Below are 21011 nucleotides of genomic sequence, written 5' to 3'. Positions count from 1 at the left end.
TCAAACGCAAATCGGGACACAAATATTCTGTTGCAACTTTACAATCAATATATCAATTATAGTTGCAGCAAATCAGATTACACTCCCATGTTTCAAGAAGATGATTAGCAATCAATCGTAAAGTTACATTTAATTGCAAGACATATGATTGATTCATGGACTAAAAATAGACCTGCAATCGATCGCAAGTTTCTTGCAACCCCCCATAGACTTGCACTTAACGTTAAAACATAGCAACTCTTGTTTGCTCCTCTTTGTGACATCAGATTAATTTATCAGTTATTTCTACTACCACTATAATCAACATCTTTCACACAAAACTATATCAGTTATAGTTCTCTCACAGTTGTAAATGATTTGAGTACCAAATAACCTGATTCAATGTCTACTCTTAGAGAATTGTGTCACAATTGGCACTCCACAGTTAACCTGGAATTTAGACCAAAATCTGAATAAATCTTGAGTTCTAGGCATGGGCCAAGGGGTCCAGAATTTTCTGTGTTTTTTCTTTATTATTTTTTTAAATTTATATCTATTTGTTTTGTAATTCGTCCGTTCATACATGTAGGGATTCATTTGTTTGTTTGTTTGTTCATTCATTCATGTATTTATTTGTTTATTATTATCATTATCAATGTTATTATAATTATCATTTATTTCATTTATCTATGTTTTTTTGGGGGGGAGGGAGGGATCAAGCAACTTGAATTAAAGACAAAAGGCTGGCTGCTTTTTTCTAGTGTCAGTGGGTTAGAGCAAACCTTATTTTGCCTTATATAGGACTTCATGAAAAAGTTCCAAGGTACGAGCTGAGTTTGCTTACCTCTTTAAGGCCCTGTTCTGCTTCATACGTCAGAGTACCTCTCAGAGCCATGGCTGGAATATGATCTAATGTATGCATGCTGGCCGGAAGTTTAGCATCGCAGTACGGTTGGATCTGTAACTCCTCCCGTGTTAGCTGAGTGTGGAAGTCAATGAAGTCATCCAGTCTGAAGAGAGATTTTTAAAATGATAAGTTTATTTTCTGGAACTCAAAAATGTTTCACTTTGGAAAGATTTGACTTACCAGATGTAAATGATGATGATGATGATGAAAAGCATTTGTATAGCAAATTTTACCTGTTAAAACATTCAAAGGTCCCCAACATATCATTTACACAGTTACTGGAAAAGATATTTCTCTTCTTTAGATGGAAGGTCTCAATGTTCATACAATCACAAAGTTGGATTGTGTGAAAATTCTTAAGACAAGAAGCAACTAACGGAACAGCTCTATCCCTGGAAACAAAGGTCTGCATATACTGGTTTGAAAAAATGCTTGGACTTTGGCAATTATATTTCATCTGTGAAAGGTCAGAGTCTATAGCACGTGGACTCTATCATACAGTGTACATAGATATCCATTTGAAATTTCCTTTAGTATCTTCAGAACATTTCAACATTTCACACCATTAAGTCTGTTTATAATGTATCATGTTGGACCCATAAAAGTTGTGGGCATAACACAGTAAAATTGTTTAATACTACTTGTTGTTTATAAGTAAAATGAGAACCAAGAGGAGTGTCGCTAAGGCGAGCACATAATACGCACGTCTGTAACTTATAAAAACAAAATTAAAACAAAACACCAAACACAAAAGATATAATACGCATATAAAAGACATAATACGCACGTCTGTAACTTATGAAAACAAAACACAAAAGATGATTGCCATAAAAGACCATGTTACAGACTGCATCACTTCTTTAACAATGATGATGATAATGATGTTGATGAGAATGATAACATTGATGATGATGATAGCGAAGACATTGATGATGATGATGATAAAAATGATGATAATGATATTACCGATGAAGATGATACTGATGATGATGTTGATAATGATAAGATGATGATGACAATGATATGAAGATAATGACAATGCTAACGATTATGATGATGATGATGATTATGATTATGATAATAATGATGATGATAAGGATGATGATGATTATAGAAATGCTGAAGAGGACAATGATAACAATAGGCAAAAAATAGAAATGACAAGAGATAATTATTACCTCATATCTTTCGCAGTAATGGAGATCCATGTACTATAAAAAGCCTTGAGATTAAGTTTCCTGTATCCAGCGCACTCTTCTAGTGTGGGCCAGTGACTGTCTCTTTTCGCAAAGAGTTTATTCACATCTAAAACACAATAAAAGAACAAAAAAATGTTCATGATATCAACAAGAAGCAAATGTAGATGAGCAAATATTTAGTGAAATCATTGTGAAACAATCAATTCACTGGGACTTTATGGATCTGTGTTTATTTTTCAAACTGGCAGCCTCTATAAACAGTAGTGCTCAAAGTAAACCCCAAACGAAAATGAACACATTTAAAGTGTTCAAGCTCTGCCATGTTTTAGATATATCACTGTGAAGTCAGGTGACAAATTATTACATTCAATACAGTCTGTTGTTCTTGGCTCGCCAAACATTGTAGTGTTGTTGTCTACATTCAACACTCGGCATGAAGGAGTGCATTTTGTGGAGGGGGGTCACTTAATTTTGAGCACAACTGTATTCCTCTAATTGCTGGATTTATATTCTTAAGGCCAATATTCCAAAGGAACTTTGAGTCAAGAAACTCACCTGGAAAAAAATATGGCTTGAATCTGAGTGGCAAGGATCAAACAGGGCACTGAGCTCGCATTAAAGAATTTGAAGTTAACGTATGAAAATGGGAGGAAGGACGAGTGACAGATTGGGGTTGAAATCCTTTTAAGATGAGAGGAAAAGGGGGTTTGAACTCCTGACCTTATGTTCCAGGGTACCTACCTACATCAGGAGCGGGAGCGGCTGGTATCTGAGGACCGAAAGCTGTTGAAGGCACTGAGCCTGCATTGCAGGACTTGAAATCAACCTACAGAGATGGGAGGAAAGAAAAAATCTTTGACGTTGGCAAGGATTGTCATAATTTAGGAAAAATTGATACAGCATGCTGCCAGAACCTATGGAGGATTTAGCCTTAGATTCTTGATAAAATTTATCATCCATATTGACAAGCAATATCATCGCAAGGTTTAAATTAATCAAGTAATCAAAGGATATCAAGGCCATGGCTGTGAATGCTCATTGGATTGCCATCCATAAATGTCATATTTCTTCATTTGAGAAAGTTATTTAACCGTCCTTTGGAAATAAAGACAGCAGGGATGTAGTCAAGGCCGGTAATTCTGACTCACGAGGGCGCTGGAGAAAACGTTCTCTCAAAGACTTTTTACATGTAACATGTATCAAGGTCAAGGCTGGCAAAATGTGTCCCTGAGGCTGGCCTCGATTACATCCCTAAAACGAGCATACTGATTTGTCAAGACAGTGGTATGATGGTGGGCCCCAAGTCTGCGCACCTAACAATTTAAGTTAAGATTTAACATGAATTTCTTCTTATTTCACAAAATCTTTTGGTTAATAGTGTTCCTTATATTATTAAGAGTAAGTGTATCAAATTTCTCATCAAAAAATGAAAGAAAAGAAGATTTTCTTGAAAAAACCTCGGGCAGTCATTTTCAGCTTGAAAATAAAAATGGTACCCCATGTCTGCGCACTCATTCACTTTGCACACCATTCAGGGATTTTGATGAGAAAGAATGCATTTTGAGGCTGTCACATGGAATGCCCTGAATTCGTTATTTTTCCACCATTTTGAGTCAGATTTTTTTAATGAATACCGTCTATGTGCATGTGTAAAGTTCGTGCTCGTTGCGTATCTTCTTTTACTAGAATCGTGCAGATATGCGGGTGCGCAGACTTGGGAGACCGCGCAGACATGGGGGAACTGACCATACTCAAAGTATAAAACACTTAGAACCGATATACACACTCTAGATATTTGCATTTGTTACTTATGATCAATTGGATCAATCACAACTCCTAGGAAGATGGGTGCAGGATATCCGCTTCACTTACTTGATTATTCAGCGGGTTAGTACTCGCCCCTGGGGGTCCACCCGAAGGCTGTCTCTGGCCCGTCTGCTCCCCTTGGGGCGGGCCTTGGACGCACGCAGGAACTGCTCCAGATAGCCCTGACTTCCCCAATATACCCTGGCCAGTCTTGGCTTCATTCATCGGGTTGGGCTGTTGAGAAAATGAATACAAACATCAAAATGGATAGGTGGTGATTGTGGGTTCAGCGTAGACAGCTGGGATTGGGCTAATTTTAAAGAAAAATGCCAGTAGTTGCAGTAAACACGGATTTCATGAGAAAGTCTGTAAAACCAGGCTTAATTGTCAGTATATCGAGGATCTAGATCTGGTACAGTTACATAAACTGAACTTTGTGAAATTTTGAAATCTACGCTGAAAATGTTCACACTGAAGATCACCAACACAGATAAGCGCACGTGGGACAGTGTGTTATTATTGCTTTGAATGTCGGCCCGGCACTTGACTCGAATCCTGTGCTTACTTGCTAATTTCTCAGCAATTACACAATTTCTTCAAGAATCCTCTGGCACATACTTTTTATTTTGATATCGTTATCACAACTGGCATTTACCTTTAACACCATCTACAGTACTGAATGAAAATGAAGCTGCTGTTCAGACTGACCTCAATAAGTCAATTAGTAATTTCAAGTGGGTCTATACTACAAGACTACACCGCTCAAAAGCTTGCATTATGGCAGGGGTCAAGATTAGCAGAGGCCCGGTGGCACGAAGCAACCAAAAACAAGAGTCTGGCCACCAAAATGCTGTAAAAGTCCACACTTGCTGGCCCTTTCAGGCTACCAAAATTTTGATAAACTGTAATGTTTTCTATTGTTTTAGGGCCACCAAATTTCCCTTTGCAGGCCACCAAAAATATGAAATTGATGGTTTTGGAGGACGAATCGGGCCATCAAGAAAAAAGTAAGTGGAGCTTTGATTATGATTTAGGACCCTGGCTGGATTTGAGTAGTTGAGGACTTATGATGTTCATATACAAGTTTGGTGGTTGGTAGTTGCTGTCAAATACCTATACAGGGTTCCCACACAACCTTGAAAACAGAATTCCATGACTTTTCCATGACTAAATTGCTGCTTTCCTTCGCTTCCTTTCTGCCTCGGTTTCCAAAATCAGACACGCTATGATGGCCTCCACCCTCCACCTCCCCCCATGAACACCAATAATAATAGCAGAGTATGATCACAGAGTATGAGAGTTGCAAAGCATGACAAACTGTACAGCTGCCATAGCTAAGAGGTAAATGAAATTCCCTGACTTCTCCATGACCGAAATCCCCTTTCCATGACTTTTCACAAATTTACCAAATTCCATGACTTTTCCCCGACTTTCGATGACCACTAATTTTCCAGGATTTTCCCATGACTGTGGGAGCCCTGATACTATAGACATTTAAAAAAAATCATAAGGAGAAATAAAATGGGAAAACATTCTTACCTTATCCTTTTCCCCTGCCTTGAGCAAACATCTGATCCTGGAATAGACCTCAAAAGCATCCGAGGACTCTGGATCAAGATTATAGGCTAGAGAGCTCTCCTGTCTGGCTTGACGGTATTGACCCAGGGCAGCATACAAACAACCAAGCAGGTAGCGGGTTGTAGGCTATAGAGGAAGAACAGATAGGTATTGTAGTTGATTGTTGTAGGCTGTGCATAAAGAACAGAATAATTATTTTTGATAGCTGTTGAATTCTCAGAATCAACGTTAATATAAGCAAGATAACTTTCTTGCATTGATTGATGGTAGCGACCGAGCGCAGCATACAAACAGCCAAGCAGGTAGCGGGTTGTAGGCTATAGAGGAAGAACAGATAGGTATTGTAGTTGATTGTTGCAGGCCATGCATACAGAACAGAATAATCATTTTTGATAGCTCTGTTAAATTCTCAGAAAAAACATTAAGATAAGCGAGAGAATTTTTTGCATTGATTGATGGTATTCATCAATCATACAGCATAAAAACAACCAAGCAGATAGCGGGTTGCAGGCTGCAGATAAAGAACAGGGCCCCGTCTTACAAAGAGTTCCGATTGATCCAATCAATCGTAACACTATGGAAATCCATCAATGTCATAATTTTTTCTACAGGAAATTTGCATAATGTCCTTTACAAAGAGAAGCACAGAAATTTTTTAAGAAAACAATTAATGCATGAATATACATCATAGCTAGAAAATATTTTGAACAAGCCTGCATAATACATGTTGACGTTGCTGGCCGTCCATAGTTGTGATTGATCGGATCAATCGCAAATCTTTGTATTCTAGACAATTGTTGTAGGCTATGTAGAAAGAACAGGGGCCCGTCTTACAAAGAGTTGTGATTGATCCGATCAATCGCAACTATGGAAAGCCAGCAAAGCCAACATATAAAATGCATGTTTACTCAAACAAAATTCTAGATATGAATGTATATCCATAAATTCATTGATTTCTTGACAATTTGGCATGATTTCCTTTGTTTACAAAAGACATTTGCAAATTTCCAGTCGAAAAAATTATGACACTGATGATTTCCATACAGGGGCCCGTTGCAGAAAGAGTTGCAATCAATCGCAACTCAAAAAATCAATCGCAACTCAAAAAATCAATCGCAACTCAAAAAATCAATCGCAACTTGATTTTCAACCAATCAACAGCGCACATTTGGGACTTGCGATTGATTTTTTGATTTGCGTTTCAACGCAACTCTTTCTGCAACGGACCTCAGATATGTATTCTATATGATTGTTGTAGGCTATTGATTGATTGGATCAAACGTAACTCTTGTAAGACGGGGCCCAGAATAAGTATTTTTTATGATTGTTACATTATCAGTGCAAGAGTTAAGATAACCTAGGGAACTTTCCCATCTGGCCTGAGGGTATGGACCAAACAAAGCATACAGACAGCAAAGTAGGTAGCAGGTTGTAGGCTATAGATATGGAACTGGGCCCTGTTGTATAAAGAGTTATGATCAATCCAATCAATCGCAACTATGGACGGCCAGCAACATCAACATCTATTATGCATATTTGTTCAAAATATTTTCTAGCTGTGATGTATATTCATGCATTCATTGTTTTCTTGAAAATTCACTGCGCTTCTCTTTGCATAAAAAGGACATTGTGCAAAGTTTTCGTAGAAAAAAATTATGACACTGATGGATTTCCATAGAGTTACGATTGATCAGATTAATCGTAACTCTTTGTACAACAGGGCCCAGAAAAAGGTATATTAGATGACTGTTAAAGGAAAATAAAACACAAAATCTAACACCACATAATATTATTGAAAAATACAGGATAATCAAAATGAATCCACTGATATCCCAATCCGATATCCCTGTATGGATTACTGCCTTTTAAAAGTTGGGCTTCTTCAGGTTTGAAGATCGCCATTTTTTGCGAGGTTAGTTCAAAGTTGTGACGTCAGCGATGAACAACATCTCTAGTAAGTTTGCCTATTATAGATCCTATTTTACCAATAATGAATCAAATATACACATAAAACTTATAAGAATATTGCTCCAATTGTATTTGATAATACATTATGACTCGAATTCACAAAGGTGGTTTTGAAATCCCACGGTTGAGTCCATGGTTTATGCAGATTTCCTGTACAAATTATGCTTAATTTATCGGCGCTTGTATAAAAGATGTCCAATGCTGATGCGCGCTTTTGTCACAGTGCGCCAAATTGATGCCTGTTACCATGGTTAGATACGCTATTCTATTCATGAGTCCACTGTTTGATGAGTGGACTCATTATTCAAAACAGTAGACTCATGAATAAAATAGCGTGGATAACCACAGCAACAGGCGTCACTTTGGCGCACTGTGACAAAAGCATGCATCAGCATTGGACTATTTTTTACATATGCGGTAAAATAAGCGTTATTTATACAGGAAATCTGCAAAAACCATGGATTCAACCGTGGGTTTTCAAAACCACCTTTGTGAATTCGGGCCTATAGTTTCAAAATAATATTTGATTATTTTCAATGATTGATTTTACACCCTTATCTATATTTTACATGTCACATACCTTCATGCTATCCACAACCAGTGCCATACGCAGAATCTGAATTGCATCTTCATAGCGTTCTTGGTCGACCATCGCCATTGCCATGTTGGTGAGTGGAACATCAACACGGTCAACTGGTGCATAGAAAAGCGCCCTCCGTAGGCATTCAATAGATTTACCATCGTCCGGGTGAACCCGCCAGTAAATAGCCGCTGCACTGTATATCAGCCATATGTCTTTATAATCCTGTCAAGGAAAAATTAAATTCAAATAAAGATTTCTAAAACACAAATGTAATCCTGTCAAAAATGTTTGAAAAAAATCAAATTGAATATTCTAAACACTCAATTATAAGATTTAATCTAATCCTGTCCATAACTTCAAAACTCAAAATCTAAGAATTAATTCAATGCTGTCAAATACTGAAAAAAAATTATACACCCTATGCCAATTTCGATTGCATCAGTATAATTTGTTTGATGGAAAAAAAATAGAAGGAAAATAATGACTAAAATCTTGAAACTGCCAATAAAACAATATCATGTTTGTTTCTTAAAACTTTTCATTTATTCCAAGCTCCCTTTTAAAAATACAGAATTTTCTTTGTAACAAAGTCTGTCTAAGAGTGTGAGAGAAAAAAAAATAGATTGTTACCGTTCTCGTTGACATGGCATACGTTACACGGTAATCAAACTCTCTGCCCATCAGATTCTGAGCATCCAGATACTTTCTGAATACCTAAGAAGAAAATTAAATATTACAAGATATTAAGGCACAATCTGATATACACACTGCCAAAAAATGGAATACACAAGGCTAGCTGTTAGGTACTGTTTTGTTCAACATGCAATTAGCATTACTTTGAGCAAAAATATACAAACACCTGAAAAACAATAAACTAAAGATGAAAAAATAGAATTACAATATGATTACTTCCAATATTATTAAGCCCACAAGGCTCACCGCGATGATCCAAATAAAAAAATTAAGTTTCATCGAGTCATTCCCTTTCTTTCAAAGTATACTCGATATATAACTCAATTATTTAAGCAGGTAAATTATCCAAGAGTTTTGGTAACCATCAATTTCATTTCCGTAAAAAAACACCTAGAATTTGCACTGACACTGCTGCAGTGAATAGTGTCTGTACGCCGCTATAATAGATTATGTGTAGCTACCATAGGGGAGGCAGCTATGTGTATTTAATATTGGGTCTCCCAGATCGGGATAAAGCCCCTATCCGGATTGGTGCTGATCCCAATGTGTCCGGATAAGAGAGGTTGGACTGTATTACAACTGTGATGTGCACACATCCATTGAACAATATGTTCCATTGATTGAACAATCAATTGAACGATTTAAAATTTGTTCTGGAATAAAGATCTAATCTCATCTCCAGCTCTAAATTGTACGAGGAAACTAAAAATCCTTTTAGTGTCCAGAAAAGTGCAACCAAATATGCTATACCTGCACGAGTTTAATTGAGCAGTTCACATTCTTTCGGAATTCTGCTATTTACTGTTTTCTGTGAAATTACAAACAGGTGGATAATTTTGAATAATGCCCTTGCTAATGTGCATTATTTGGGGAATATTTCTTCTTGCCTGCATGACTTTAATTGGGCAGCCTAAATTTGATAGGAACTCCCTATTTGCTATTCTTCAATTAATAACTTTAATAACTAATGCCCTTGCCAATATGTACTAGTTACATAATATTGCTATTTACCTGCATGAGTTTGATTGGAAACCCACATTTTATAGGAACTCCCAATTTGTTAATCCTAATGAAATTACAAAAGGGAGGATAATTTTGACTAATGCCCTTGTAAATATATACTAGTTAGATAATATTGCTATTTACCATCATGAGTTTAATTGGGCAGCCCACATTTGGTAGGAATTCCCTATTTGCGATTCCTTCGATGAAGTCTACGCCTGTATTGCCATTGAAGAGTGGTGCTCTATGGGAGCAACTGGGAGCGTTCGAGTGTGGGTAGTCAGCCGGCATTCCTACATTCTTTTTCAATGCTTCAAGACTGTTAATAAAAAATCAGATGCAAACAAAGTTTAAAAGTAAAGGCTAGGAATAACTAGAGACAAAAAAGAATACTTTGCAGTTGGTTACGTTAAACGTAATGTTGAGTATAAAATTGCTATCAGGAAGGGTAAGCTTCACTCCCATTTTAAGAAATGGCAAATTAATTTATGAATACTACAAGTACTACGACTAAAATTACAAAATCCCAGTTAAATTCCTACTATCTTACCTTTCATTCAGTCCCATCGGCACCAGTCGTTGGGCAAACTCTTTCCAACTCACGTTGATGCCCTTCCATCTAGCGCACTCCGAATCACTGGGTTGTTCTATTTTATCAGGGAGATGTGTCAAAGACACCGAATCTCTCTGGACCGTTTCATGGGGGACCGTACCACGTGGGGCTGACTCATGAGAGGCCGAAACATGTGGGGCCGTACCCTGAGACGCAGAACCATGTGGGGCTGAACCCTGAGGGGCCGTACCATGTGGGGCCGTGTCCTGTGAGGCCATGTATAGCTTTTGCTCCGGTGGACCTCCAGTTCCGCTAAGGTTTAAACAGTTTTTGTCCTACAGGACCAATAGAATGATAATAATAATAAGTTGCAGTACTTACTATACATGTATCTGAAGAGTGTTTTTAAAGGGTATTACAAATAGTGAAAATAAAGCAAATGAAGAGTGAATTCTCAAAATGCTTCAGAATTCTACGGAAATAAAGGATAAATGTGAATAATAAGAGTGAATTCTCAAATTGCTTTGGAATTCTACAGAAATAAAGGATAAAATATTCCTTGTTGTTGCCATGTTTACTTGATAATCAAGATCAGTATTATAAATCATCACAATATTAATATCATTTGTGGTCATGACCGTGATTGTAATCATAATCGCACAATCACAATCACATTTGTTGAAAGGGTGCTTTTTCACAACTTGCATTTACACAAAATGTTCATTAAAGGAAGGGTTGGGACTTTTCATGTAACTACATTAAACTGAAAAAAACAGAATTTGCATTATAGAAAACAGAAAACTGGAAACTTTTAAGAAATAAAGTGCCATTCAATTTTTCACAAAAACAAATATTCCACACCCCTACTTACCCCATCGGGGAAAACTACACAGTTGTTCTGGAAACGAGACTCATCAAGTACTTCTATCTCCTTCTCGTCATCGAACGGTTGGCCATAAACATCAGTCTCTGGAATCCCGTCCCTCCGGCACATCAAGAACTGAGTCCCTGAACCTAGCTGGCTCACCTCACATCGGGGGTTCTCACCTGTTGTAAAAACATCAGTAATGAATGTAAAAAGGGAGTAGCCTAGATAGGCCAATGGCATTTGTTACTCCCTCACATCCCAGGGTGCTTGCCCGATTGCCCGGGGCAAGTAAAAGTAAAAGTTGGGCAGGTGTTTTGAAGACCAAAACTACTTGCCCGAATTGGGCAAGCAAAATTCTCACAGTAGAATGACCAAAATTAGGGTCGATGATATGATATTGACTCTAATTTTGGTCATGGCAGGCAAGATAAAATCACTTTGGAAAAATAAATGCAATAACAAGGTAGATCATTTCATGTCAAAAGAGAGAAAAAGATCAATGGTTTATAAAACCGCAAAACTTTAATTTGAAGAGGTGAAAGTTTTTTTTCAAGGATTTTTTTGGGCAAGTGAAATAGATTTTGGGGCAAGTATATTCCAACTAATGGGAATTTGAAAATTTCCTTCCCGACTGGGCAAGTGCTTCTAAACAGTTATGTTGCACACTGCATCCCATTCATTTCTCTATTTTTTTTCTTGTTATTTTTTGTCTAAATTGTGCAATTGTCATTGTTGCTTTTTCTCTATTGCATTAACTCATTATGTATTGTACCTTTTTAAGAGATGTGAAATAAATGAATTTGAAGTTTGAATTGTTACATGACATCTTCATGAATGAATTATTCATATGAAAATTTGGAGGAAAAATTCATCGATGGTAAAGACAATCATCTATTTATACTTCCTAGACAGTTATGAATGATTTGAGAGCCAAATGAGCTGAAATATGATATCTCTACTGTTATTGATTTATGTAACAATTGGCTATCCATACTTCAGCCACAACTTTTCAGATGTGAATTTTTAATTAATCTGTTAGAATTTTTTTACAACATTTTACAACAAATGCAGGTATTATCAGTATCAATATATCATTTAATTTATATCATGATATAAGTGTATTTATGATGTAGAATTTGTGTAAATTAGTTGTTTTTTTTATATTGATTGTATTGTTATGTAAATGATTGTAAAGGGTAATGCAATTCGGCTTTTTAGCCACTAATGACACCCTTGTTGAATTAAAACGTTATAAATAAATAAATCAGAGCTTAAGTTAAACCCGACTTCAGAGTAAGGGCCATTTTGTCTTATATAGACTTGGTCTAATGCCACATTAAGATAATACTAATTTTTATTTTTTATTATTATTCATTGTTAGATGAAATTCAATGGAAAGTGTCTGTAACAGAGATATATCTGAGGATAGGCAAACTTGGTGAACCTGTAGCCGTTTCATAAAGGATTTATTACTCTTGTAACTTTGCCATTATGGCAACTACCATGGTATCAGGGCTCAGCAGCCAATCATAATGAAGGTTAACATGGTAGTTGCCATGATGGCAAAGTTGCAACAGTTTAGAGTCCTTTATGAAAGAGCCCCAGAAGGAAGGAAGTTCTTCAGCTACCCCTGCTTAGTATTGTGCAATTGTCAGGCCAGGGAAAGTCAGACAATGATTTCACCATAAATGCATTATACAGGGATGACAGTGGCAAAGGATCTCAAGGCTTGAACATTTTTTGAAGGGTAAATTATGTGCGTAAAGCGCACATCGTGAACGTTAAGTGCGAAGCCTCTTTTGGCCGGTGTCCAGGGTCCGCTTAAGGGCTCTCGGGTTCTAAATGGTCTTTGATTCAATCTAAGACTATTTGAGGGACTATTTTCCCGAGAATTTAGCTCAAGTTTTGACATGACATACATGTAATTCATAATAATGATGTCTTGATGAAGTTTGCAATGTAGAGTAATATGCCCAGAATTCTTCGACATATGCCTCCATTTGACATGGTAAACTCATTTCGTAAGTGCAGCAGTCAATCACCACAGTGCACAACACAAACTTAACACATTGTTATATACACAGGTACTATCACTCATCCTATTAATGTCCTGATATCAATTTTAAAATCTTTTCAAAATCCAAATATCAGCATCTGTGCCATATTTCCAGACTATGCAGCAGCTTATCTCATATTTAAGAAGCGAAGTCGCCAAAATATGAAGAAATCTGTGGTTTTGTGCCGAGTTTGCGAACGTTCTCGCAAATTTAGGATCGTACCTTCAAAATGATCAATCAAAAAAGAAAAAATGGAGTAGGTCTACCGCATTGAATTTGCACAGAAATCAAGTTGACGGCATGCTTCGAGCATAATGCAAGCGTGAATGTCCGCTGCAACTCTCGGGTTGCATATCGCATGCAGTGCCGGTGCTCTCTGAACGGCCAGCCGTGCCTGGTTGGTGACTGTTCTCTCTAGCCTGAGAAAACTCGACCAGCTGGAACTTACAGTAAAAAAATGAAAAAAGCTGGAATTTCTGTTACAGCCAGAACTCTGCCATCCCTGATTACATAACGTCTGCTGGTCAAACATCTTGTTCTACTCTGGGCGATATGCATCCGACTGGTGCCATCTCCCTAAGAAAACACACATGTACTTACCCATCTCTTGTAGGAACCGGTGCTTCTGGTAGCTCAGGTTTGCTTCGTACTGCTCTTCAGCTTTGCGTTGAATGCTCAACATCTTCTTCTGAAGCTCAAGAAAGTATTCTTGCTTGGTTTGGTAGTCTTTCAATTCAGACAAGGTTCTCTGCAATGAACTGCATGAAGCATAATAGGATTAATATTTAAAGAACTTAGAAAATTATAATGGAAAATTGTGAAATTATAGTGATCTGCTTGATAGTCTTTCAATTCAGACATGGTTTGCTGCAATGACCTGCATAAAACAAAATAGGGTACGTAAAGGAATTAATTAATTTTCAATGAACTAAACAAACACCGAAGTCCTGAATTTTATATCAAGTTTAATAATCAATTTCTGATTTTTAAGAATTACTCAATCAAATAACTTCGTAACAGTGATCTAACCTATTGTGGAATGTTATGTAAGAAAGTGTTCTTGTTTATTTTGAGAGTCTTTCAATTGAGAAAGGTTTCACTGCAATAACCTATATGTAAATAATAGAACAAATATCATTACTTTCATGGAGTTTCAAGAATTCTGAATTGATTGTAAGGAAAAGTGATTTCTGGGCCCCGTCTTACAAAGAGTTATGATTGATCCAATTAATCGTAACTCTATGGAAATCCATCAGTGTCATAATTTTTCTACAGGAAATGTGCAGGATGTCCTTTGTAAACAAAGAGAAGCACAGTGAAATTTCAGGACAACAATATTTTGAACAAACATGAATAATAGCTGTTGACATTGCTGGCTGTCCATAGTTGCGATCAATTGGATCAATCTCAACTCTTTATATTGATGGGGCCCAGAATTCTAGAATAACTAGGTTTAATAACTCTGAAAGAGCCAATTGCTAGGAAAAATATTTTGGCTCATAAACATTCAATATTAGTAGTAGTACATCGTGTCTTAATTAGAGATCAAGAATAACAAGAACCGGCCCAGCAAAATATTAGGTTGGCCGGCAGGTCAAATTTACATTGATAACAATGATTTAAATCCTAAACTTATCTGTGAAGCAACTGACTTGATAAACTAATTGCTTTGTAAATTACTGATTCAAAGAAATAAATATGTACTTGATTTTTTAAAAATAAAAGCAGAAGGTAATATTTCTGAGTCAATTAAATGCCATGTTGTTTCATTCATGAGTGAAATAGAGTGAAATGAATAGACCAAAAAAATCTAATCTGGGTCCCGTAACACAAACCTAAGTTAGCGATTAATCATACACTTGATTTCATTCAATTGGACATTGTAGTCAATGCAATCAATCGTAAGCAAAACATTCTACGATCATTGATAAGCTTTGTGTGGAGGAGCCGTGGTGTAGTGGTTCTGACTCTCGCCTTGTAAACAGAGGGTCGTGTGTTCGAATCCCACCTCGGTCTGGCGTCCTTTGGCAAGGGGTTAATCCACACTTTGCCACTCTCGACCCAGGTGCTAAATGGGTACCCGGTAGGATGTGAAAGTCATTGTAGCTTGTCCAGTACTGTGTGCACCTCACAGGCGACTGACTGAATACTCCCCAGGGAGTGGAGGATGTGTACACATTTGTGTGCGGGAATGACTGATTGAATCTGATGACCGTGGCAATATATCTGTAAAGTGCTTAGACACGTCATTCCGATGGATTAAGCGCTATATAAAAAAGCGGATTATTATTATTATTTGTGTTAAGAGCCCCAGATTGTCCAACTTCTACATGTAAATGACTGTAGGAACTTACGAATGCTGAGCTTCCAGCGCCCTCTCTAGTTTCTGATGGCATTTGACGGCATGCTGTCTCTTCTCTGCTGCCCCCAAGGCCGAATTGATGCGACTGGTATGACCAAAACACCAGCTCGACTTGTTGTACTCTCCTATAGCCTGTTCAAATACGAAAGGTAAAAAGGGGGAGTCAACTGTGTGTTGTCTTGCATTATCTGTCTGTGTGTTATAAATACATAGTCTTAAAATATACTTTTTCAGATATCTACTAAATATTACAGAGAATATATTGACCTATAATTGTATTTGTATAGAAAACTAAAACGTTTTGAGAGGAAAAGTAATTGTTTACCTAATCGGTAACATAATAATTGCGGTATGAATGTATCGAGTATTTAATTAGAATGTTATCATTCAAGTGGGTCTATATCACTAGACTGCACTAGCATTATGGGTCAGGAAACTGGCCAGGTATGAGTAGTTGAGGATTCGAGATGGCGCTATTGGTTTGTTTCTGCTTTAGATGCCAGAATCATAATACAGAGGAATGTGCCTCAGCAGATCCTATCATCCTATTGAGACCATAGATATTTTGTCCACTTTTAGGCAAAATTTGAATTTGAAGATGTACCAAGACATGAGATCATTTTTTTGTTTGCCTTCTGGCAAAAACAATTTTTTTGAAACACATGGTGAAATTTTACATTTTTATTTTTCGGTCCTTCTTTCAACTGTTGAACTCACTAGCATTGATCAGCTTTATGTAGAATAATCCTAAATTCACCATAATCATCATTAGCAGCAGTAGCAGCAACCGTATCATCATTGCCATCATCATCAATATCATCATCATTACAAATAGAAGTAGTTATCATAATCATCTTCTTCATCATCATTTTCCAACATCATCAATCTCATCACCATCATCATCATCATCACCATCATCATCATCATCATCATCATCACCACCATCATCATCATCATCATCATCACCATCATCATCATCACCATCACCATCATCATCATCATCATCAGCACCTTTATCATCATCATTACCACCACCACATCACCATCACTACCGTCATCATCATCACCATCATCATCATCATCATTATAATCATCTTTATCATTATCATAACCAACATAATCATCTTAACCAACATCATCATCTTCATAATTCATCATCATCATCACAATTACCATAAGAATATTCACCACCACCACCACCCCTTCCCATCTCAGTACAATCTCAATCCAACCTACTGCATAGATATTTCCGAGAGTGAAGTAGACAATATCAAGCTCCTGATCTCCCTCTAAGGCTGCTTCCGCCAAAACCGATGCATCCGCAGAAAGATGACCTCGGTGCAGGACGTTAGCCATATTCATCAATGCAACATTCTTGTGCTCACTGCAATTATATACAAAATAGAAGTTCAGTTATAGAGCATCTGAATAGCATTTCAAGGAAGGACTTGCAGGATGTTCTATCCAACAAAGTCTGTTTTATCCGACATTTATCAATGAGGAAGAGTTCTTCTCGCTTAATCAACATCAAGGATATTTTTCAAATCTAACAGCTTGTCAGACGACCAATGTTGATGAAACAGTTCCCTGAACAGCAATTATTTAGAGTGGACCTTCTAATTGAATAGTCTTCTTAATCCTTCGGAGACAGCCTGCATACATGTGGGCTGGAATCTGTGGAAAACATGTGTTACAGTGAATCTTTCAGTCTCCAATTAGGTTAAAATTGAAGACTGCAAGGAACTTGAAATCTTGCAATAATTTCAATAAACAGGAACATACCTTTATCTTTATACCTTAAATTTACAAATGAAAAAAAAATGATGGAAAGAGAATAATTTCTTACTGGGGTGAGAAGTGCAGTGCCCTTCTTGAGCACTCGATGACTTGCTCCGGACGACCTTTGACCCGCCAGTAGTAGGCTGCCAGATTGAAGAGAACCCAGGAGGTTTTGTTCTGTGAGAGAGAATTATTGATTTGATAATTTTTCGTAATCTGGGATTTCTAAAAAGAAAACAGACGTCTCAGGTTGAATTAAATATATCAATATGTTCAAAAGGGCCGTTGCTGGATTCGCCACAATTCACTTCAAATCCAATATCATTTCACTCAATGTAATTCATTCGATTGAATTACAAATTCAGCTTGATTTAATCCAGTTCCATTCATTTTATTACATTTAAAATATTTATAAATTCATTCATATTCCATCCCATTCAATGAAATAAGCAATGATGCAAAGTAATATGGTCAACAGATCAATACAAAACATTCTATTCAATTTTTTTGAATTCCTTTCAATTCAATCAATTTAATTGCATTCACTCTACTCAATTGGAAAATCAAAGCAACATCTTGTTTGGACTCTTTCCTCTAAATGCAAAATAGTTGCAAGGCCTAATGTGGGGGGGGGGGGGTGCAAGGAAATTACATTCAATTCCTAATCGAGCAATATGTCCCCAAATCAAGTTGTATGGTTATTAGAACACTAATGTAGTTGTTATTTGTTCCATTGTGAATTAACTACATGTATGTTGTAATGCCCCCCCCCCCTAGAATGGATACACACCTTAGACATGGCCTTGTAGATCATGTGACCAGCATTCTCTAAGCTACCAACAGAGGGCAGCAGATACATAAGCTCAGGTTCTGGGAAGCTACTGATGTTATGTCTCTCCTGTATAGCCTGTCATAGAAACAAATTCATGTTTATAAAAAATTTTATTACTTTCATGTGACAAGAATTTCATAATACATGTAAAACAGAGATATAGCTACAGTGGACAGCAGTGGTCGGCCCAACCACTTTCAAATGAAGTGTTTCAAACACAACTCCTTGCAAAGAAGAATTGCACTTATTTTTAAATATTAATGTCATGTTGTCGTCACAATGTGATGTTCATTCGCTTTCGGATTTGAGACCACAAACTCGACCTAAAAAATCTTTTTATTGCTGGGAAATTGCGACCATCACTAATTACGCTCTGGCTAGAACAGTGTCACTGATGTACAGAGGTTTGATTAAGATTATGGAAATTCAGTTCCAATTTGATGAACAAGTGGAATGCCTCTGGCCGTCTCACCTGCATCACGCGATTCAACATAGCAGCATTGCTGACTTTGAAAACTACTATAACTCGCACAAGATGTTCAGTGATACTTGGTTACTCTCATTTCCACGTTTTATGAACTAGACCAATACACTTACAGAGATAGGATGGTAATTCAACAAATACCCCCAATGTGGCCAAAATTCATTGACTTCACATGACTTTTGACCTTGATCATGTGACCTGAAACTTGCACAGGATATTCAGTGATACTTGATTACACTTATGTCCAAGTTTCAAAAGTCAGATCAATAAACTTGCAAAGTTATGATGACCAGTAATTCAACAGATAACCCATTTAGCCAAAGTTCATTGACCTTTGACCTTGGTCATGTGACCTAAAATGTGCACAGGATGTTCAGTGATACTTGATTACTCTTATGTCCAAGATTTATGAACTAGACCAACATACTTTCAAAGTTATGATGGTAATTCAACAAATACCCCAAATTCGGCCAAAGTTCATTGACCCTAAATGACCTTTGAACTTGATCATGTGACCTGAAACTTGCACAGGATGTTCAGTGATACTTGATTACTATTATGTCCAAGTTTCATGAATCAGATCCAAAAACTTTTAAAGTTTTGATTGTAATTCAACAGATACCCACAAATCGGCCAAAGTTCATTGACCCTAAATGACCTTTGACCTTGGTCATGTGACATGAAACTCATGCAGGATGTTTGGTGATACATATTTGACCTTATGTCCAATTTAATGAACTAGGTCCATATATTTTCTAAGTTATGATGACATTTCAAAAACTTAACCTCAGGTTAAGATTTCGATGTTGATTCCCCCAACATGGTCTAAGTTCATTGACCCTAAATGACCTTTGACCTTGGTCATGTGACATGAAACTCTAATAGGATGTTCAGTAATACTTGATTAACCTTATGGCCAAGTTTCATGAACTAGGTTCATATACTTATGAACTTATATAAGTTATGATGTCATTTCAAAAACTTAACCTCAGGTTAAGATTTGATGTTGACGCCGCCGCCGCCGTCGGAAAAGTGGCGCCTATAGTCTCACTCTGCTTCGCAGGTGAGACAAAAACCAGAGGAGAATGTTCAGCATCTCATATGCTCAAGAACACAAAATGAGTTGTGAACAAAACTGTGCCTAAAGTCATATATGTATATTCCCTGATTTTTCCTTGATGAAGTTTAAAAATTCCCTGGTAATTATTTCAACCCATTCCAAGTTTTGCATGTTTTCTAAGTTGTTGCAGTAAATTACATGTATTTTCAGTATAAAAACGATATGTTGATTCGATATGCAACAAAATATAACAGTCTGACTGACTAATGTGCTTTTGGCTTTTGGGCAGATCCAAATCCCCTGATTTTTTCCCCCTTCATTTGAGGTATTTTTTAATCACATTCTTTGATTTTTCCCTGACTGGAAAAAAGTAAAATAATTTTCCCTGATGGCCTGGGAACCTGTTAAAGATGATATCCAAAGTTAAATAATTAAGTTTATGTGGGGAAATAACATTGTTATTTCTATTTGTCTATTTTCAATATTGGGGCTCACCTGACAAAGTCAAATGGATTAAATAGATCCAAAATTGTGTAATAACGAGAGAAAAATTGAGAGTAACTCATTCTGAATTAGAGTTGAATCTCAACTCTTTAGATTTAAGATATCAATGAGAATGAATGAATGAACAACGAAATATATATAAATGAATATAAATATCTAAATAATAAATTAATAAATATGTGTATATATGAATAAAAATCTAAACAAATGAATGAATGAATTAATAAATAGATAAACAAACAAATAAATAAATACACAAATAAATGAATGTATAAATAAATAGATAAATAACTAATAAATAAATATGTACCTTTAGATGGTCAAATGCATGTATGCTGTAAGTCAGTTCTAGTACCCTGGAGCAGTTTGGCTGACGGAACTTCTTCACTTCACCGATCTTCATCTTCATGTGGTCCAACGGGCTGAAAAAAAGGTCAACAGTGTGTTTAATACACTTTTAACATTCTGCATTAGAATCCAGAATCACATTATTCCTTTGTATTTCATGGTTGATCACTGAGTTTTCAAGGACAGTGTTGTGTCTTTCATGTTGGCATTGGATGTTAAGTTTGAGAGAGCTGTGCCAACATCGAACTTGAATTTGGGAAATGATCATCTTTAACCCTATCTAGGCCGGGGTATTTTGGGAGTTCTTATGGGGGGGGCCTGGGCCTCCCAGGCCCCCCCCAAGATCTTGGCCGTCGACCACACGATCGCGCCGAAAATTGGCACACGGGTTGCCTGGGACATAATCTACAAGATTGTATAGTAATTTAATTCATGCGAATCGCTATAAA

The 21011-nt window shown here is 36.8% G+C and overlaps 1 protein-coding gene across 1 annotated transcript in view; it reads right to left on the bottom strand.

Moving 5' to 3' along the window:
• LOC121421898 (tetratricopeptide repeat protein 17-like) overlaps positions 1–21011 on the bottom strand; it is a 30348-nt gene that overhangs the window by 6519 nt on the left and 2818 nt on the right. The window contains exons 3-18 of the mRNA XM_041616699.1: positions 20525–20636; positions 18125–18241; positions 17402–17511; positions 16792–16939; positions 15548–15687; positions 13794–13951; positions 11140–11315; positions 10266–10603; positions 9860–10034; positions 8651–8734; positions 8018–8242; positions 5431–5595; positions 3958–4125; positions 2827–2911; positions 2065–2191; positions 824–989 (exon numbers count right to left, since the gene is read on the bottom strand). Coding sequence (XP_041472633.1) covers positions 824–989; positions 2065–2191; positions 2827–2911; positions 3958–4125; positions 5431–5595; positions 8018–8242; positions 8651–8734; positions 9860–10034; positions 10266–10603; positions 11140–11315; positions 13794–13951; positions 15548–15687; positions 16792–16939; positions 17402–17511; positions 18125–18241; positions 20525–20636 — 2494 coding nt within the window. The remainder of the gene's footprint in view (positions 1–823; positions 990–2064; positions 2192–2826; positions 2912–3957; positions 4126–5430; positions 5596–8017; positions 8243–8650; positions 8735–9859; positions 10035–10265; positions 10604–11139; positions 11316–13793; positions 13952–15547; positions 15688–16791; positions 16940–17401; positions 17512–18124; positions 18242–20524; positions 20637–21011) is intronic.

Source organism: Lytechinus variegatus, chromosome 9, assembly GCF_018143015.1.
Source record: "Lytechinus variegatus isolate NC3 chromosome 9, Lvar_3.0, whole genome shotgun sequence".
Classification (NCBI taxonomy): Eukaryota; Metazoa; Echinodermata; class Echinoidea; order Temnopleuroida; family Toxopneustidae; genus Lytechinus; species Lytechinus variegatus.
This window is presented reverse-complemented; position numbering and strand designations above follow the sequence as displayed.